General features: G+C 35.3%; 1 protein-coding gene across 1 annotated transcript; it reads left to right on the top strand.

Moving 5' to 3' along the window:
• The first annotated feature begins 5,832 nt into the window (after positions 1 to 5,832).
• Positions 5,833 to 18,720, top strand: gcna (germ cell nuclear acidic peptidase). Its single transcript, XM_073819953.1, has 12 exons — positions 5,833 to 5,922; positions 6,023 to 6,203; positions 6,300 to 6,366; positions 8,112 to 8,161; positions 8,248 to 8,314; positions 8,399 to 8,475; positions 8,716 to 9,066; positions 14,144 to 14,309; positions 14,392 to 14,536; positions 16,637 to 16,772; positions 16,850 to 17,054; positions 18,305 to 18,720. The coding sequence occupies exons 1-12, from the start codon at positions 5,833 to 5,835 to the stop codon at positions 18,534 to 18,536; spliced, it is 1,767 nt and encodes a 588-aa protein (XP_073676054.1). The 3' UTR covers positions 18,537 to 18,720.
• The last annotated feature ends 965 nt before the right edge of the window (positions 18,721 to 19,685 follow it).

Raw genomic sequence — 19,685 nt, 5'->3', positions numbered from 1 at the left:
GATTGGAAACCCAAGCATACACGAGGAGAACATGTGAACTCCACACAGAAAGGCAACCTGGCTTAGCCGGGGCTTGAACCAGGGACCTTCTCACTGTGAGGCAACAGTGCTACCCACTGAACCACCATGCCACCACCTCGTTACATGAGTACACACAAAAAAAGAAAAGATGATCATTGTTTGTCACCTTGACAGAAAATACAGGCATTTTCTTATTAATTCAACAGATGTCTTAAAAACTCAGATGAAGGATATATACCATTAAATATTGTAAAATGAGTTTCCTTTGCTTTAGAAGCCACTCAAAAGCTAATATACTGTGTTTGCTATTTTGGCTTATCATAAACTTGCAAAATACTTTTATAGTATAAAGATGTCAGATTTAGTACAGAATTAAAACAAGAGTGAATAAGTTCATTGGGAAGCATTGCTTTGAGGTCCTTACCAGAGTAGTGACGGGAGTCCATCTGGCATGTTAACGAAAGTGTTTTGTACTAGATTTATAAAACTTTTTGTAATGGCATTTAAAACACAATCATATGTTCACATTCACAGTGTAAACTGTATTTAGAACAGGATGTTCAACATACCCTATTCTCAAACTTTACACCTCCAGAGTCAGGAAAAGGGCTAAGAAAATCACTCTGGACTCCTCACACCCAGCCCACTCTCTCTTTGAACTGTTGCCCTCTGGCCGACGCTACACAGCGCTGTGCACCAAAACAGCCAAACACAAGAACAGTTTCTCCCCCAAGCCATATCCCACTTGAACAACACTTAACACACCTCTACAGGACATCTGTAAACAACTCAACAAACCTTCTTTGTTATATAGCACATATTCACATTCATAATTCTGTCTATGGACATTTTTCTTTTTTCTGTATATTTTTATTATTACTACTGTTATTTAGAATTTATTGTATATTCTCTTTTAAAAGTGTGTTTTTATTACCTTTACTTTATGTCTGCACTATGTTTGTAATTTCTGTACTGGAAGCTCCTGACACCAAAACAAATTCCTTGTGTTTTTGAACACACTTGGCAATAAAGCTCTTTCTCATTCTGATATTTATTTTGTTGAATGTCTACATATAGTAATAATACTAGAACATTAATGTCCTGTTTAAGTGATGAACTGCACTGCTTGTGGTTGTTTTCAGATATGGTAATATGTTTTATTGTTGATCTACAACTGTGTGGCCTGTGCTAAAAACAAACAAACAAACAAAAACGTACAGGTCTTACATGTTCATTCCACTGATTCCACTAAACACAGTTTTGTTTTGTTTAGTTTTTTTTTTCTCCAAAATGTGGGAGCATCATAATCTCTAAAGTTACTTTAAACAAAACAAAACAAAAATGGTGGAATTTCTATTGATCCCAAATCATACAGCTCTAGTTGGTAATTTACCCACGTGTAATTGGGTGAGGGGAGTCTGCAATGGCGGTTTGTTTCTCTGTTGTAGTATGATTAATACAAATGTCTCAGTCTGTGTGGACTTACAGTTGTGTTTAAGTTAGCCTATATTGTTCTGTTAAGATGTTGTTGAAACAAATGTTGTATGAGCACAATTTTACTCCACATAATGTTATCATTTGGAATAACAAGTGTATTCTAGAGGAAATTTTTATTTTAAAAAGACTGGATTGACAAAGGAGTTTGGAATGTAATCCATTTAATGGATGAAGATGGTAATATATTAAGTTATGATAATTTTAAGTTAAAATATAATTTGGATTATTCATATAGGCAATTTTATTTAGTTGTCAAAGCTATTCCTGTAGCTTTGAGGAATTTAATTAAAGGTATAGTACAATATTTTTCTGTAATAAAAGTATTTAGCCAGCCACCAATTGTGCAAGTTCTCCCACTTAAAAAGATGAGAGAGGCCTGTAATTTTCGTCATAGGTATACCTCAACGATGAGAGACAAAATGACACTTTGTGTGATTTTTAAAGAATTTACTTGCAAATTATGGTGGAAAATAAGTATTTTGTCAATAACAAAAGTTCATCTCAATACTTTGTTATATACCCTTTGTTGGCAATGACAGAGGTCAAACGTTTTCTGTAAGTCTTCACAAGGTTTTCACACACTGTTGCTGGTATTTTGGCCCATTCCTCCATGCAGATCTCCTCTAGAGCAGTGATGTTTCACAGGAGGTATGGTGTTCTTTGGATGCAACTCAGAAAAAAGTTCTATTTTGGTTTCATCTGACATTCTCCCAATCCTCTTCTGTATCATCCAAATGCTCTCTAGCAAACTTCAGACGGGCCTGGACATGTATTGGCTTAAGCAGGGGGACACATCTGGCACTGCAGGATTTGAGCCCCTGGCGGCGTAGTGTGTTCCTGATGGTAGAATTGTTACTTTGGTCCCAGCTCTCTGCAGGTCATTCACTAGGTCCCCCGTGTGGTTCGGGATTTTTGCTCACCGTTCTTGTGATCATTTTGACCCCACGGGGTGAGATCTTGCGTGGAGCCCCAGATCGAGGGAGATTATCAGTGGTCTTGTATTTCTTCCATTTTCTAATAATTGCTCCCACAGTTGATTTCTTCACACCAAGCTGCTTACCTATTGCAGATTCAGTCTTCCCAGCCTGGTGCAGGTCTACAGTTTTGTTTCTGGTGTTCTTTGACAGCTCTCTGGTCTTGGCCATAGTGGAGTGTGACTGTTTGAGGTTGTGGACAGGTGTCTTTTACATACCTGTCAAGTTTTGGATTTGAAAATAAGGGAAACTTTCCGGCGCCCGCTGCGAGCAGTCCCACCCACCCCAACCAAGCTCCAGTATCCCTTACATTTTAAGACAGGTGACAAGAAAGCTAAAATCACCACTTGTCAACCACTTATAAACTACAATTGGTTTTATGCACATCTGCACTTCTTCCTGAACTTCAGGCAGCTCCTTTGTTTCCTGTCTGCCATTACTGGACAAACTGATTAATCCAGGTGATCAGCAATGAGAAAATAATTTTTTTTTTTTATTTATTGCACATTAAAATTTCATTACATGGATATAGCACAGTTACATTAAATTAATATTAGAACTGCACCCCGAAAAAAACATCCAAATTAACAAGCGTGACAAGTGTGTGCTGTCACAATTTCTCACGAAAATTAATAATTTTCCAAGCCTAACTAAACAACCGAAGACAGAGTTATTTTTAACTCCACGTAGATCACAATCAATTGAAAATCGACTGAAAATGTTAAACTTTACCGTGTTTTTAGCCAGAAATATGCAGCTCCCTCGTTTACCTCCATTTGTTTTTAAGGCAGTCTTGCCCGGACAAACATGGCGGACGCGTTGACTTTTTAAGTGGGAGAACTTGCACAATTGGTGGCTGACTAAATACTTTTTTGCCCCACTGTACATTGGTTGATTTGTTTATTGACAATTAAAAATTCTTGGATGTTAAATGTAATAACAATGTTTTGAGATCACTAATTACAAGAATATTTTCTTCTTCCTGTTAAAAGAAAGGTTTTATCTGAGAGGTTTCCTATTAAAGTTGGAACTAGATGTCATTTCACTTGCTACCTAAAATTAAAAAAGTACACTTCAAAACAATTAATGACATTATTATTAATGAATTTCTTAGGATGAGATTTAATTTGGACAGAAATGTATACTTTCTTCCTGAAAGATATCGAATCTCAGTAACATCTTTGTGTAAAGTTGTACTATTGTCAAATCCTTTTGGGACAGATTGTATGAGTGGTTGAAGATGAAAAATCTTTATGCAAAACAAAGAAAGTAAATTTTTGTGCAATAATAAGTTGATTGTGGCAACGTTTTACGCACAAATGTATATTTGTTAATGTTTCTCCTTGTTTTACAGCATTTAAAAATGATTTCAGAATTTTACGTCAGGAAGTCCACGTCAGGGAAAACCGGGAAATATTCTCATAAGCGCCACCCAGTATTTTTTTTTTTTTTGTATCCTTTTTCCCTTTTGTTTACCCCCTGGCTACTGTAAAAATTGCAGAATTTGAGCTAATAAAAAAAATAAATAAATAAGCGCCACCCAGTGGAAACATGTAAGATATTTCAGGAACCGAATATATTGTAACACCGGAAGTTGATTTTCTCAGTCAGACGACAAATTCCGGTTGGGGAAATTTGAACGCTGTTGCAGAAGTGCGCAGCGAGCTGAGGATTTAAGGTTCTGCTTGTGTGACTGAAGGCGCGATATATACAATTCAGTTTTACCAGGTAAGTTAAACAAACAAACAAAAAAAAAAAAATGGTGAAAAATAGGTATACGTTTATTAGCAAGTGTGTGCGTTTGTCACATGTTCGCTTGTGTAGTTTGACAGAAACGACTACGTTAGCGTAACGTTAGATACTGCAGACTCGAAAAACGCCATTTGGGTTGAATATTTGTTTTATTGTAAGTGGTAGACGAGTCATGTGTTATTGATTTGATGATGGGCATAGGTTATATCATCGGTGATGGACATTTAGTCATTAACGTTATCCTAATAAAAACGACAGGTTGATCTCCAAGTAGTACACTTAGATGCTTAACGTATAGACGTAGTACATGGGTGTTCAATCCTGTACTTCTGAATTTAGCAGTTTCGCTTCAACCCTAGTTAAACACCTAAACAATGCTAATCAAGATCTCAAGACTTTCAGTTTTCAGGCTAGTGTTTTGTGGCAGATTTGCTCTAAACTGCAGGATAGGATTCGAGTATTCATTTTAATCTTATCATTCATTATATTTTTAGCTTAATCATATAGTAATTATGTATTGTCCGTTTTCGCATATATTTTCAGCTTTAGCAGCATGAGTTACTTAGAGTTGTGCATTTGAGCAAATTAAGGCGAGACACTGCAGGTGAAAAATAACTAACAGTTATCCCCTTACCCAGCTGATTGTTTACATCGATAATTGCAAAAAAAAATTTGTATTACAAGTTTTCTAAAATGTTATTTAAATTTGCAAATGAGCCACTATGTAATGAAATATGCACTAATTTGCATAACATTTCTAGTCCTAAAATCTAAACTGGATGAAGTCAGTTTCAAAATTCTTGTTTATTTTTTATTTTTTGATATATTAGAGTCAAATGTTTTTACAGAGGGGATTCTGGTTGTCTCATTGTCACTCCATAATTCAGAAAAAACTTAGACAGAAAACAATGTATTTATTTTATTTATTTTTTTACCATTTTGGGGGGAATAAAATGTATAAAATCAAGCTAATTATATATGAACAAGTCCTTTTGTAAAAACCTTCAGGATATAGACAGGAATAAAAATGTAAAGTTTGGTGTGTGTAAGTGCTACTGAAGTGGAGATTTATGGCTCAGTGTAGGAGAAAAAAACAAATTTTGAGAAAACGGCCTTTAAAAATATGCATTGTAATAGAATCTATTGACACAAATAGATAAAGTGCTATAAAAGAAACACCTAACAGTGTCTTTTAGGTGTTGTTTTTCCACTAGTCTGAAAAACCAGTTGAAACACCAAAAAGCCCAAAATCTCAAACTTGATGGGTGCATGAAAAAACTGTTTTTGCCAGTGTGTTTTGCTGAGATATCCAGTTGTAATGCTTAGAGTTCTTATGTATTGTTTTATAGTACTATAGTTTTACATTCTTCAAAGTATATTGTATTCATTGTGTATTTAATATTTTATTCTTTTTAAGTGTAAACTGATGAAAAGTCCCATGAATAACAGATTTAGTACAGTTGAACCCAAGCTGCCCTCAATTGCAGTAATTTATTTGATTTCATTAATGTATTTAATTTTTTCATGTGCCAACAGGAGAGTGAAGTGCTCAGCTGCTGATCAGCATTTTTCCAAACTCCGTGTGGCGATGGATCCTGGCACTGTATCGCTGTTTCAGAGAGTCTCCGAAAAGCTGGGCTGGGACGGAGACGGTGGTCTTGATAAAGCTGAAGAGAAGGTGGTGTAATTATAATGAACACAAGCAGCATTTACATAAACCCATGCCAAGAGCTCTCATTCTCAGCCTGTCCTTCAAATGTCTCTTGCTGTAATTTCAGTTGAGGAAGAGTTTGAAGAAGAACAGATGTCCAGCGCTGGGCAGTTATGACTCAAGCCCTTCCTCAAGCACAGATCCGGCACAAAGACTGCTGCTGTCTGACACTGACAGCTCAGGGAAAGAAAATCAGTCTCATGGAAAACACGTGCTCTTGACTTCAGATGATGAGGACTTTGATAAATGTAAGTTTGAGTTGAGGAACCTTGTGCTTGAATTTATTCTGCCATTATTAAGTTTAAGTATTAAGAATTTTAAGTTTGATTTGTTTTTCTCACTAGTTCTTGCTGCAAAAGCTACACCAAAATCTACATTTAAACCATCTGCATCAGCTGCACAGAAACCAAGGTGATCATTTTATAAATTGGAAATTATAGTTATGATGCTAAACACGTTGATCATATGCTGTAAAACTCAGGGATCATGTCCTCTAAACTGTAATGTACAGTTTTAGTTAAGTTCTATGTTTTGAATTTTTTTTCTATAAAGCAATGGGACTGATATATGATGAATATAGTGACTCTTTGCATGTTAAAATAGTGAATATAGTAGGGATGCACTGAATGTTCGGCAACCGAAATTATTCAGCCGAAAATGAAAAAAAAAGCTCTTTCGGTGTTTGGCTGAATAAGCGAAAAGACGGAATAAATTATACCGAACAATGATGTTACTCGATCAAATAGAGGCGCGCACTAATGCAGCAAACATGTCGGCAGTGTGGAAACATTTAAAACTGCTTCCTTCTGGTTCCCGATATAGATTGCCAAAGATGAAAAGCAATCGATATAAATATTAATTTGTCCCTTGCACAATTAGACTTTTTAGGGTATGTGATATTTATGTTTTTATGTATTGTATGTTTCTGATTCTAGCTGCATCTAAATTGCCCGTAAGGGATTTTAATAAAGTTTGACCTTGAAAGACGCAAAAATCATTACAAGCACCGACAACGAAGACTAGCTGCTTTTCTATTACCCTTAAAATTTGAAATTGCGAATTGAAAATATGCGTCAATTGCGCAAAAACTCCCATATATCGCAAAAAAGTTTTTACACTCACATGAGGTGGTTTTGCAGGCAATCCAAAAAAGGTATATTTCGCAAAACAGAAATTGAAACATTTTTTTTTCTCGCATTTACCGGTCACATTTGATTAAATATAGCCAAAATTCCACAAAAATCAGTTGCCGTGACTTATCCAGAGAGGGGGAAAAAAGGTTTAGTCACATAACATCAGTTAATGGAAATGCTGTCATTTTGCAATACTTTTTAATCAACATTTATAAAATATCACCAAAGTTTTGCACAAATCTGTAATGGAAACGCACCTACTGTATAGTATCGCATCGCATGTTTTCCATGAGAAGAGAAAGGGCTGGTTGTTGCTGGTTACTGTATGATGACTGAAATCACCAAATGGCCTTAAATCATTAGTAAATAAACTACAGACCATTATGTTGTCTAATACATGCACAAATTGTATTTATTCTGACAGCGCTGCACCAGCTCCTTAGCCAGGGTTCAAAGTCCAAAGCACGAGCACAATAATTCATAAATCTGCTGCTGTCAGCAAAAAGTAGCACTGAGGTCTTCTTGTGGGTTTCTGCCAAAATAAAAGTCAACATTCATAAATGTTAGTATTGTAATTTTACTGTTGTTCTGCAAAATAAAATAAAAAATAGGACAAAAATGATAATCATTACAACAGCTCTATTAATACATTTATTGTAACATTCTCCTTTGCTCAGCAAGGCTGCATTTATTTGTACATTAAAAACACATGCCTGATTTAAGAAGGGGGTCTTAAAAATGGCCAAAGAATATTATTTTACTAACTTATTAATTAATAAAGTTAAATTGTGCTTTGTTGGTAGGCTATAGTGTCTACTAGAATGTTAAAAGTGTTCACTGTTAAGTAAATGTTTTTAAATTGTTGTTTTGTAATTAACAAACCTGTAAAAAGCACATTTTGGCTGTTTAATAAAAAACACGAAAAACCATGTTTAGTCATTTTGGTGCATCCCTAGAATATATGTACCAACATCAACACCCTAACGTGACAGAACTAAATAACTTTTTTTTTTCTCCCCCAAGAGAACCAATTCCAGTTCTGTCTTCAGATAGTGAGGATGAATTTGAGACATGTAAGTTCTTTATAAACTGCTTTCAAATCAGATAACTGTTTTTGAGAGCTGTGGCAGTTTTACATTTGTTTTTTTTTTTGTTCTAGTTTTAAATAGAGTGAAAACCCCAAAGGCTCAAGTCCGGTTGCAGTCTGTAAGTAGCAGTGATGACAGGTCAGTGTAGCATAATTCGCCACGAACAAGTTCTTCAGTGTGTCATCATTAGTCATTCATTAGTTTCTATATTTCATCCCTCAGTTTAAAATGCTTCATAGTGAACAGCATGTCCTCTGATGATGATTTTGTCATTGAGAGGAAGCCTTCCATTAGTAAAGGTATGATTATCTTTGAGTGTTTCATGGTAAAATAAAATTGAGTATTGCATTGTTTATCATAAATGATTTGTCTGTGCACATCATTATTTTAAATTTATGTTCCTTTTTAAAATGTAATCAAAATAACTTTTCCTTTCCGGGTTGACTATAAAATGCACTAACTGCACCTTACTGCTCTGATCGATCAAGTTGTCTTTTGATAAAAAGGTGTATCCAGCAAGTTTTGTTGTTTCTGCACAGGGAAAGCCAAGACTGCTAGAACTCCTAAATCAGTTCAGAAGACAGAGAAACGGCCTCCATCTCTTTGCGATTCTCCTGTCTTTCTGAGCGACAGTGATGATGACATTAGCATTGTTATCAAGAGTACCTGGAGGACCAGACACAGCCGCCCACCATCTGAGGAACATCGTGCCACAAGTAAAGACAAGGATACTGCAAAGCCTTGTGTTCTTCCATCAGTAATAACTGTGACACAAACAGTTCGAGAGGACACATGCAGCTCTGAGGAGGAGTTCCAGTCTTTATTGGACCGGGTCAGACAAAATCAGAATCCAGGAGGCAGAACATGTGCAAGCCCAAAGCCACCTCCAGGTACAGCTCCCTTCAGTCTTTTTTGGGGGGGCTAGTTTTGGCAAAATTGGCTACCTAAAAGGTGACACATTATGAAAATTTGACACTTTTTCCATGTTTAAGTGCTGTAATCAGTTCCCCAGTGCATCTACCAGCATTGAAAATATAAAGAACAACAAACCAGTAAAATTTTAAACCAGCCTTTCTCTGCAAAACTTTTGGAGGAGAAAAAAAAAAACGAGCCGTTCAGTTTTCACTCCCCTGTGACATATATAGTGGATCTTATAATAATATTACTGTCCCTTAATCTGCAAGCTTTTTTTCTTTTTTTTTTTTTTTTATTAAACGAAAAATTTGGATGGTAGTCACAATGTCAATCAAAAAAAATCTTTTTTCATTTATTATATTTTAAATTCTAATTTTTAAAAACAAATATGAAAGACTTTATTTTTTTTATTTTTTAAATTTTATTTTACTATTTACGAAGTGTCAGCAGGATTTTTACAAACTAAATTTAAAGGATTAGTTCACTTCCAGAACAAAAATTTACAGATAATTTACTCACCGCTTTGTCATCCAAGATGTTCATGTCTTTCTTTCTTCAGAAATTCTCTCCATATAATGGACTTCTATGGTGCCCCTGAGTTTGAACTTCCAAAATGCGTTTTAACGTTTTAAATACAGCTTCAAATGGCTCTAAACGATCCCAGCCGAGGAAGAAGAGTCTTATCTAACGAACCGATTGATCATTTTCTAAAGAAATTGACAATTTATATATATATATATATATATATATTTACCTCAAATGCTCGTCTCGTCTCTACGATACTTATGTGTAGTCTGTGTAATCCGGGTCAATACAGTCAATACAATATAGCTTCAAAATTGTCCAACATCGCTGTTTTACCTTTTTTTTTTTTTGTTTGTTTGTTTGTTTGTTTTTTGTAAAGGGCGTTTTTATGATCTTTGCATGTTCACTTTGTAAACATTTTGTCAGGACTTCTGGAGCGATATAGGATGATTTTGAAGGGAAAGAAAATGAGATGGAAGTTTTTCGACATACTGTCTTGAACCGAAAAAAAAAAACAGGTCACGCAGACATAGACAAGACAAGCGTTAGATGTTAGAAAGTACATAAACAGTTTTTGTTTTGAAAATGACTGATCGTTTCGCTAGATAAGACTCTTCTTCCTCGGCTGGGATCGTTTGGAGCCCTTTGAAGCTGCAATTAAACTGCATTTTGGAAGTTCAAACTTGGGGCATCGTATGGAGAAAAATCCTGAAATGTTTTTCTCAAGAATTCTTATCGACTGAAGAAAGAAAGACATGAACATCTTGGATGACAAGGGTCAGAGTAAATTATCTGTAAATTTTTGTTCTGTAAGTGAACTACTCCTTTAAGGCTTTTTATGACCTGTTTTAGGAGCTGTGGATAAAATAAACAACATATGAGCGGGGTAGGGCAATGTCGATGGTTACCAAATAATTAAATAATAAAATGGTTTGTCATTAAAAGAACATTGAAAAGTTCACCCCAAAAATGTTGTTGTCCCAAACCTTTTTTTTTTTTTTTGTTTGTTCTAAACACACTAGAAGATATTTTGAAGAATGTGGATAACAGTAGCTGGTCCCCTGACTTTGATAGTGGGGAAAAAATAAAATGAAATACTATGAAACTAACTGGGGACCAGCAACTGTTTGGTTACCCACATTCTTGGAGGAAAAAGTATTAAAAGTGAAGAGCAGAAGCGAGTGAGGACGAAGTCTGAGCATTGAGACATACGCAACTAAGACTATTCAATAAACTCTAAAATAAAACTTTTTACCATCATAACTTCGTCTCCTGCTTCTGCTCTTCACTTTTATTACTTTTTCCTCAGTCAACATTTTGGTGTAATCGTCAGGATGGAATAACATTTTGGCATACTTCTTGGCTGACAGAAGACTGTTAGTAGTGTTTTGGGTACCGGACAAGACCTCCTGTTAACAGGGTTTGGGTATTAGACTGCTCTGCTGACGAGTGGTTCTGTTACTGGACAAACTGATATTTTCTGATGGGATCTGGCGTCTGGGGCTGGATCTTAATTGGCTAGGCATGGGGACAGCGATCTAACATTTCAAAATAAGTTTTATGTTTAAAAAAAAAAAAAAAACAACAACTTGAGAGTGAGTAAATTATGACAGAATTTTTGGGTGATGGTAGGCTAATAAAACACAACCAAAAAAAAAAATCACTCACTGCTCTTGACTGAAGAACTTTAATACAGTTCCTTTTAATAAGAGTCAATGTATAGTTTGTTTATAGTGTTTTATTTTTATATTTGTTAATTCACTTTTCTTGAATGCTACTGATAAACACACCTAGTGTTCCTGAAAATTAAAGCACTGTTTGTTTTATTTGTATGTTATGTGTATTTGTATCTTTGTTCTTTTTTTTTTTTAATAACAAAGAAAATAATGAGACAGATTTTTTTGTCTTCGCCCACTTTGGCCTAAATATCTGCCATTCTTTTTATTTATTTTTGATTACCTTGTAAGGTTTTAGTTTTAAAAAAGGGAAATTAGTTTGGCTATGCTGCTCAGACACCTTGCAAAATAGTAAAACCAACATGACAAAGAATCATGATTAAAATCGTGATATGATATTTTTGCCATATCGCCCACCCCTACCTACAAAGCATGCTAACTGTTCTGTCTTTGGCTGACAGATGAGCACAGAACACTATTTAGAGTTGGATGTGTGCACTCAGAAATTGGTGTATAAGAAGTTTAAACTAATATGGCTTTAAAATGCCATATTAGATTTCAGTTCAATTCCTATTCTGGAAAAGGGGGCGGGGAGTAGCAGCTTATTTGCATTTGAAGTGACACACGAAAACAGCATGTTTTTACATTCACTCAAAATAGGCATTTTCAAAATGACAAATTATTTGTGAGGTATTTTGAGCTGAAACTTCAGACACATTCTGAGGAACACCTGAGACTTAGATTCAGGGTATCCGCGGATCCTTAAAAAGTCTTAAATAACGGTTTCCTAATATAAGGCCTTAAGAAGTCTTTAAAAGTCTTAAATTCAGTTTCGATAGGTCTTAAATTATTTTGGTCACATTTCCGCTAAAATATCTTCAGTCTTCATTACTTAATTTAGGTCCTGATGGAAAATATCAGGTAAAGCATAAAGAAAACGCCGTTCTAACAGCGTCTTTACATCTATTTTGACCGCTCCCAGCACCCATACCGTAAGTGCGTGATTAGATGTGCATGCAAAAAAAAGTGCGGCTGGCGTGACCCTGTGTTTTCAAGACGCGACTGGAATGACAGCAGTGTCTAACGAGATTTTTTTTTTTTTTCTCCCCCTGCGGTAGTTACTGCGTCTTCAGACAGAATTGCAGTAGCAGAATACAGGTTCAACAAGCTGTTTTCTGTAGATAATAGTCTCAATAATAATAATAATAATAATAAATATAAGTCTAACTCTCCCAGCCTTCGAGATACACTTAAAATGTTTTTTTATTCTTGCCCGACCGAACAAACAGCCTGATTAAAACTGGAGAGACAAAAATAACCAGTGAAGCATCGAAAGGCAAGAAAGATTCCTATTTTAATACAATCAGCGTAAACCGCAATTGATAATGGATAGTGTATTTCTGGTCTATTTGTGACATACTTTAACAAATGAGCGTAACCGCACACATATAAAGAAACTCTAAAGAAACACACTTGGGGAACAATTGAAAATGTATAGTTTATTTATAACATGATGTAGTTCAGTAATATACCAAGGGAGCTTTTTGCTGAATATTCTCACGATTACAAATGTTACATTAATTGTAGTTTAATAAACTAGTTAGTCAAGTAGTTACTTACATTGTCGACAAAATATTTACTGTTTTCTGTTTCACCAACGAAAATAGTTCCAAAGATCGCAGCAAAAGTATAGCACATTCTCCAAGCATCGTTTTACTACTAAATGATTCAGTGTTTTTGCTCGAATCAGTTGAAATAACTCAATAACTCGCCCATGATTGACTTACCGTCACCTGCTGGTAGTTTAGTATGCTTAAAAGTATGCATCCCCACCCCAACATTTCTAATTTGTACATTCATAAATGTATTGTAAATTATGTAATCTGACTGCTAACAGCTATATAGAATTTGATAAATTGTAATAATTTCAAAGGTGATGCATACATTTCAAAAGTAAAAAAAGGCCTTTATAAAGGTAAATCAAATATGCAGATTTAAGATGATAGAGCTGATAGAGCACTGATGAAAATATTGCTTCAGAATAAATTGTTTTCACCAGATATCTCTAAGTGGTACTTTTATGGTTCACTTGTGTGGAAAAGTATCTGCTGAAATGAAAAGTTCACTGTATATTTGGTTTACTTTTTTACTTTAAACACATATGCATGTAATATAACATAAATTTCCATTACAGGTTTAGGTCCTAAATTTCATATAAGGTGGTATTAAAAAGGTCTTAAAGTCTTAAATTTCACTTGTTCATATCCTCAGATACCCTGTAGATTACATATTGTAAAAAGGGGCATAATAGGTCTCATTTAAATATTGATAATTCAAAAGCACATTTTAAGAGCGAGTTGGTATGTGCTGTATGAATAAATAGTGTTTACAACTTGACACACATAAGAGTGCATATACTGCTGTCAATTTATCATGTTACTAAACAGAAAATGGGGTAAAATTTCCAGACTTAGTTCTTGACTCAGGTGCTGAAAGCAACAGGAAAAAATGCCACACTGATTAGACCTAGATTTGATTCTTATATATGCAGTTGTTTTGGTGACATGTTTATGAGGTTTTTTTTGGTGACATTTTTAGGTCATAGCTGTCATGGAGCTAAATTATCTTTGAAAATTTAAATTATTGTCTTAATTCCCAGCTATAACTGCAAAAGGAAAAGCCTAATTATTTGTTTGTTTTTTGTTTGATGCCTATATATTTTTATGTCATTTGATATTTTTATTTATTTATTTGATTATTGATTGATAATATCTTCTAAAATATTGTCCCCACATGTGAACTACAGAAAGACGAACCGCTTATTTTCCATTCACATTCTCTATCCATGTAGAATCCAAACCACGACCTCCCTGTTTGTCGACACCATCTGCTGTGGGTAAGAAAGCTACTAAGCAATTTCCGGTTAAAGGACCATCAACAATCCACACCCCAGTGCAGCAGACACCCAGCAGCAGACCAGTGAGCCATACTGAGCCCAGAGCTCCGCCCAGCAGCAGGTACTGCTGACCCTCTCTGAAGACCATACACGTTCTGTCAGCAATGGATTTTGACATTCATGTTCTGTTGTTCATTTCGCAGAGTGGCGGTGTGTAAAACTCCCGGCTGCTTCCTGCAGGCTCTGTCTGTACCTGAATCAGCATACTGCCGCAGTTTCAAACAGAACAAAGAGGAACTCACTAACAAACTCTACCAGCTCTACAACGCTAGTGTGTTTGATAGTAAGGTACAAGTGAAGTCTGCAGTTCCATTTATAGCAATCATTAGTGGTGTTTGCTCAGACAAGCATCACTCTTACTATTGCCACTGTTTAGGGTTAGGATTTGTTTAATGGTTTATTTTTATTTAGTGGATGATGGAGCAGGTGAAAAATTCTATAGACTTCACTTTCAGAACAAAAATTTACAGATAATGTAAATTTTGTCATCCAAGATGTTCATGTCTTTCTTCAGTCGTAAGGCAATTATGTTTTGTGAGGAAAACATTTCAGGATTTCTGTCCATATAATGGACTTCTATGGTGCCCCCGAGTTTGAACATCCAAAATGCATTTTAAATGCAGCTTCAAAGGGCTCTAAATGATCCCAGACAGGAAAAGAAGGGTCTTATCTAGCGAAACGATCGGTTATTTTAATTGAATTGAAAATACGCCTAATGGAAACGCGTCAATTGTGCAAAAACTACCATATGTGACCCTGGACCACAAAACCAGTCATAAGGTAAAATTTTACAAAACTGAGATGTGTATATATATAATATGAGAGCTCAGTAAATAAGCTTTCTATTGATGTATGGTTTGTTAGGATAGGACAATATTTGGCCGAGACACATCTATTTGAAAATCTGGAATCTGAGGATGCAAAAAAAACAAAATCCTGAGAAAATCACCTTTAAAGTTGTCCAAATTAGATTCTTAACAATGCATATTACTAATAAAAAATTACATTTTGATACATTTGCAGTAGGAATTTTACAAAAAATCTTCATGGAACATGATCTTTACTTAATTTCCTAATGATTTTTGGCATAAAAGAAAAATCAATAATTTTGACCCATACAATGTATTTTTGGCTATTGCTACAAATATACCCCAGCGACTTAAGACTGGTTTTGTGGTCCAGGGTCACATATAGTGTTGGGGAAAGTTACTTTTAACAGTAATGAAATGCAATATTCAGTTACTTCCTAAAAAAGCAACTAATTACGTTACTTAGTTTCTTTTTTATGGAAAGTAATGCGTTATGTTACTTTTGCATTACTTTTTACATCTGGGCAGGGCTAGCTTGTTTGTTTTTAATATAAAAAGTTCTATTTTTGGCAAATGTAAAAGCCTTTTCACACCAAAAGCCTCAGGCTTGGAGAAAAGTAAATTCACGTCTGTACAGTAGACCGCAGAAGAAAAATGTCAACACTTCAGCAATAATAAAGGGGAAAACAAATGTTAGATTATCTTGTTGCTTATTAGTATGGATAAATGAAATCATCGAAGGTTGGCAGCAAAGACATCTGTTATTTTTATGAGATTAAATATATAAAGGATATTTGTATTTAACATTTAATTATTGCAGGTTTGCATCATATTCTGAGTTGAATTTCACATTTTTTTTATTTATTTTAAGGAATACTGTATCTGTTATTTTTAGTGAGTGAGATGAATTAATACATGTTCACACAGAACTAAAGTAACATCTTACTCACAATTTCTCTCAACATGGGGACAGAAGAGCTTTTAATCAATAAATGGGTGGGGGGGAAGTAACTGGCATTACTTATTTGAAAAAGTAACTCCGATATTTTCTTGTCAATTAAAAAGTAATGCGTTACTTTACTAGTTACTTGGAAAAAGTAATTACATAACTTGCGTTACTTGTAATGTATTACCCCCAACACTGCTCCCATATATTGCAAAAAACCTTTTACGCTTGCATGAGGTGGTTTTTGAGGCAATTCGAAAAAGGAATATTCGCATTTACAGGTCACATTCGATTAAATATAGCCAAAATCCCACAAAAATCTGTTTCAAGTTTCAGTCGCATAACATCAGTAAATGGAAACGCCGTCATTGCACGATACTTTTTAATCGACATTTATAAAATATCGCCAAAGTTTTGTGCAAATCTGTAATGGAAACACCGTTATAGTGACTCGCTAGCTAGATGACTAGGTAGAGATTCCGAAAAAATTTCAAATTTTGTTTTAAATTTGTTTAAATCTGATTACAGGCAAACTGGTTTTCTAATGTATTTGGGCATTATCAATGCCAAAAATGTACACGTTTAATTTTTCCGGGTAAATCATTAATTTCAATATAAATTCCAACCCCTCAGCTTCCCGTTGACATGTCTGTCACATGGAACAAGAAGATGCGCAAGACAGCAGGATATTGCATCTCAGGCCAGGAGCGTGGAACTGGGAAACGATATGCCCGAATTGAGCTGTCTGTCAAAGTTTGTGACTCTGCAGGTACTTGTCGTTACAGTTTTAAAATGTTTTACAGCTCTTGACACTTGGCTGTAAACACAATGTGTTTCTAATTACAGATCGGTTACGAGATACGTTAGTCCATGAAATGTGTCATGCTGCCACATGGCTCATAAACAACGTTCGTGATGGGCACGGGCCATTCTGGAGGCTTTATGCCCGTAAAGCGATGCTGGCACATCCTGAGCTACCGATGGTTAGCCGCTGCCACAGTTACGACATCAACTACAAGTTTCAGTATCAGTGTAACCGCTGTAAGAACACGTAAGTGCAGAACTGTCCCACTTGCACATTTACCAGTGTTTTTTTAACAGGAAAAATCAAGTTAATATCCAAATTGATCATATGCATGGTGCCTTCTTTAGAACTTACAAATAATGATTTTTATATGTGCTATATATGTGGTGGACACTCTTGAGATTACTCTACTGCCTTGTTCTGATCAGAAACTGAGAAAAATAATAATTGCAACATTGTTCGTGCTGCCATCATTATTTACATTGTTTAATATTATTTAACAACATATAATTGAAATGCTGAGCCTGGTAATCCCAGGAGACTACCTGCATAGGTGTACATTTAAATGCTGACAGATAAACACTATCATAACGTGTTTAGGCTAACGTTAGCTAGCTAGCGATACTTCTCTTCAAGGACTTCTTAATCGTATTCTTGATAATCAGTAACTTGCCTTCACAGTCATGAACACATTTTTAAAATCTTGTAATACTTTAAAGCCTTTATTTTTAACTCTACAGCTGTGCAACAAAATTCACTTCAAAGATTCACTTTTCATTTATAAAGACAACATGGAAAAAAATGTGTTTTCACAGAAAACAATGTCTTTTTAAGATGAAAATGACATGCAATTACCCATATAACCAGAAGATGTCAGCAGAGGATCAATTATTGGTTGCCATTTCAGCTCCCTAGTTTTTTCAAGACGTCTTGCTTTTCGATTTATTATAAAATTAGTAGTATAATACATTGTATTACTTTTACTGCAGTGAAGTATATAGTATAGCAAGTGCAGAAAGTCATTAAAATAAATTAATAAATAAAGCTCAAACACAAACAGCCTATAAGGGTGAATTATTGAAATACTTGTATATAGTTCACTACATTATTAAATATTAATGGTATAAGAATTAAATAATGCACTCGATATGAATTTGAAATATTTTATATAATTCTAGAACTACATTGTTTAAGCTTTACCTTGAACTGTAAAAGCTATTAAACAGCCTATATTTAACCAACACAAACTTGTTCCTGCTGTATTTTTGTTACTCTGAATTTAGTCTGAATCATTTAATACACTGCTCTTTTTTTGACATCAGCTTGTCAGATGTTTCATCCGGTTATTACTGTCAATCATAGCAATGACTCGTGCATATTTAGCCAATTTACTCACGTATTTTTTTTAAACTCATGTTGGTTATTAAAACGGTATAAAGTAATCCATGCATATGGTCAATTCTGTCCCTAATAGTTGGTGTTTATAATCCTCACAGGATCGGCCGCCACTCAAAGTCCCTGGACACCACAAAGTTTGTGTGCGCTTTGTGCACTGGACAACTGGTTTTGTTGACTCCCGCAAAGCCACGGGCCCCTACGCCCTTCGCCAATTTCGTGAAGGAGAACTACGGCTCAGCCAGACAGGAACTGGCAGGCCAGAGTCACGCTGAGGTTATGCGCAAGCTCAGTGCTGACTTTGCCAGCAAAACACGTCTCAGTCAAAGCTGATCTCTGATCAGACACACGTCACAAATACCTCAAACCATCAAGACTGCTGCATCAGTTTGAATTGTTCATATGCAGCATCACCTTGTTGGGAATTAAATAGACTTTTGTGGGCATGTTAGACTCCATCAGGCTATTTTTATTTGGTCTTATACTGTGAAATAGTTTTATTTTAAAGGCCATAAAAGTTGTGGTGCTGGATCTTAAGATCTACCTCTTGCTTGTCCTTTTTTATATTTGTATTTGTCACGTTGGTTGGTTAGTTATATAATATTGTGTGTTTTATTTGTTTAGATGTTTTTCTTCAGAATAAACAATTTGAGTTATTACATTCCTTATTGTTTTTCCTTAATTTTGGATTCCTTTCATCCAATTTTGATGAGACTACCAAGTCTCAATTAAAGCTCAGAGTGTACACTATATAACTAACTTGAATATGTTTTGGTCAACAGCTAAAATAATAAAAATTGTGTCAGTGTCCAAATATACAGTGAGGTCAATAAGTATTTGATCACCCTGTGATTTTGCAAGTTCTCTTACTTAGAAATCATGGAGGGGTCTACAATTTTCAGCATAGGTGCATTTCCACTGTGAGAAACAGAATCTAAAAATAAAAATCCGGAAATCACATTGTATGATTTTTTTTTTTTTTAACAATTTATTTGTGAATTACTGTGTCAAATAAGTATTTGATCACTTGAGTCAAACAATTTTAATTTTTGGTACAGAAGCCTTTGTTAACAATTACAGAGGTCAAACGGTTCCTGTAGTTCCTCACCAGTTTCAGCTCCCTCCAAAGATTTTCTATTGGATTTAGGTCTGGAGAGACTGGCTAGGCCACTCTAGAACCTTGATATGCTTCTTACGGAGCCACTCCTTGGTTTTCCTGGCTGTGTGCTTTGGGTCATTGTCATGTTGGAAGACCCAGCCACGACCCATCTTTAATGCTCTGACTGAGGGAAGGAGGTTTTTGCCCAATATGTCACAATACATGGCCCTGTTCATCCTCTCCTTAATACAGTGCAGTTGTCCTGTCCCCTGTGCAGAAAAACACCCCCAGAGCATGATGCTTCCAGCCCCATGCTTCACTGTAGGTATGGTATTATTGGGATGATACTCATCATTCTTCTTCCTCCAAACACGGCGAATGGA

This window comes from Garra rufa, chromosome 16 (assembly GCF_049309525.1).
Source record: "Garra rufa chromosome 16, GarRuf1.0, whole genome shotgun sequence".
Taxonomy (NCBI): Eukaryota; Metazoa; Chordata; class Actinopteri; order Cypriniformes; family Cyprinidae; genus Garra; species Garra rufa.
This window is presented reverse-complemented; position numbering and strand designations above follow the sequence as displayed.

Excerpts from the sequence above, each read along its gene's own strand:
- gcna (XM_073819953.1), top strand. The coding sequence starts at position 5,833 with ATGGATCCTGGCACTGTATCGCTGTTTCAGAGAGTCTCCGAAAAGCTG. Across the intron at positions 9,067-14,143 it reads AAGCCCAAAGCCACCTCCAG|AATCCAAACCACGACCTCCC; the intron begins GTACAGCTCCCT and ends CTATCCATGTAG. Across the intron at positions 14,310-14,391 it reads AGAGCTCCGCCCAGCAGCAG|AGTGGCGGTGTGTAAAACTC; the intron begins GTACTGCTGACC and ends TTCATTTCGCAG.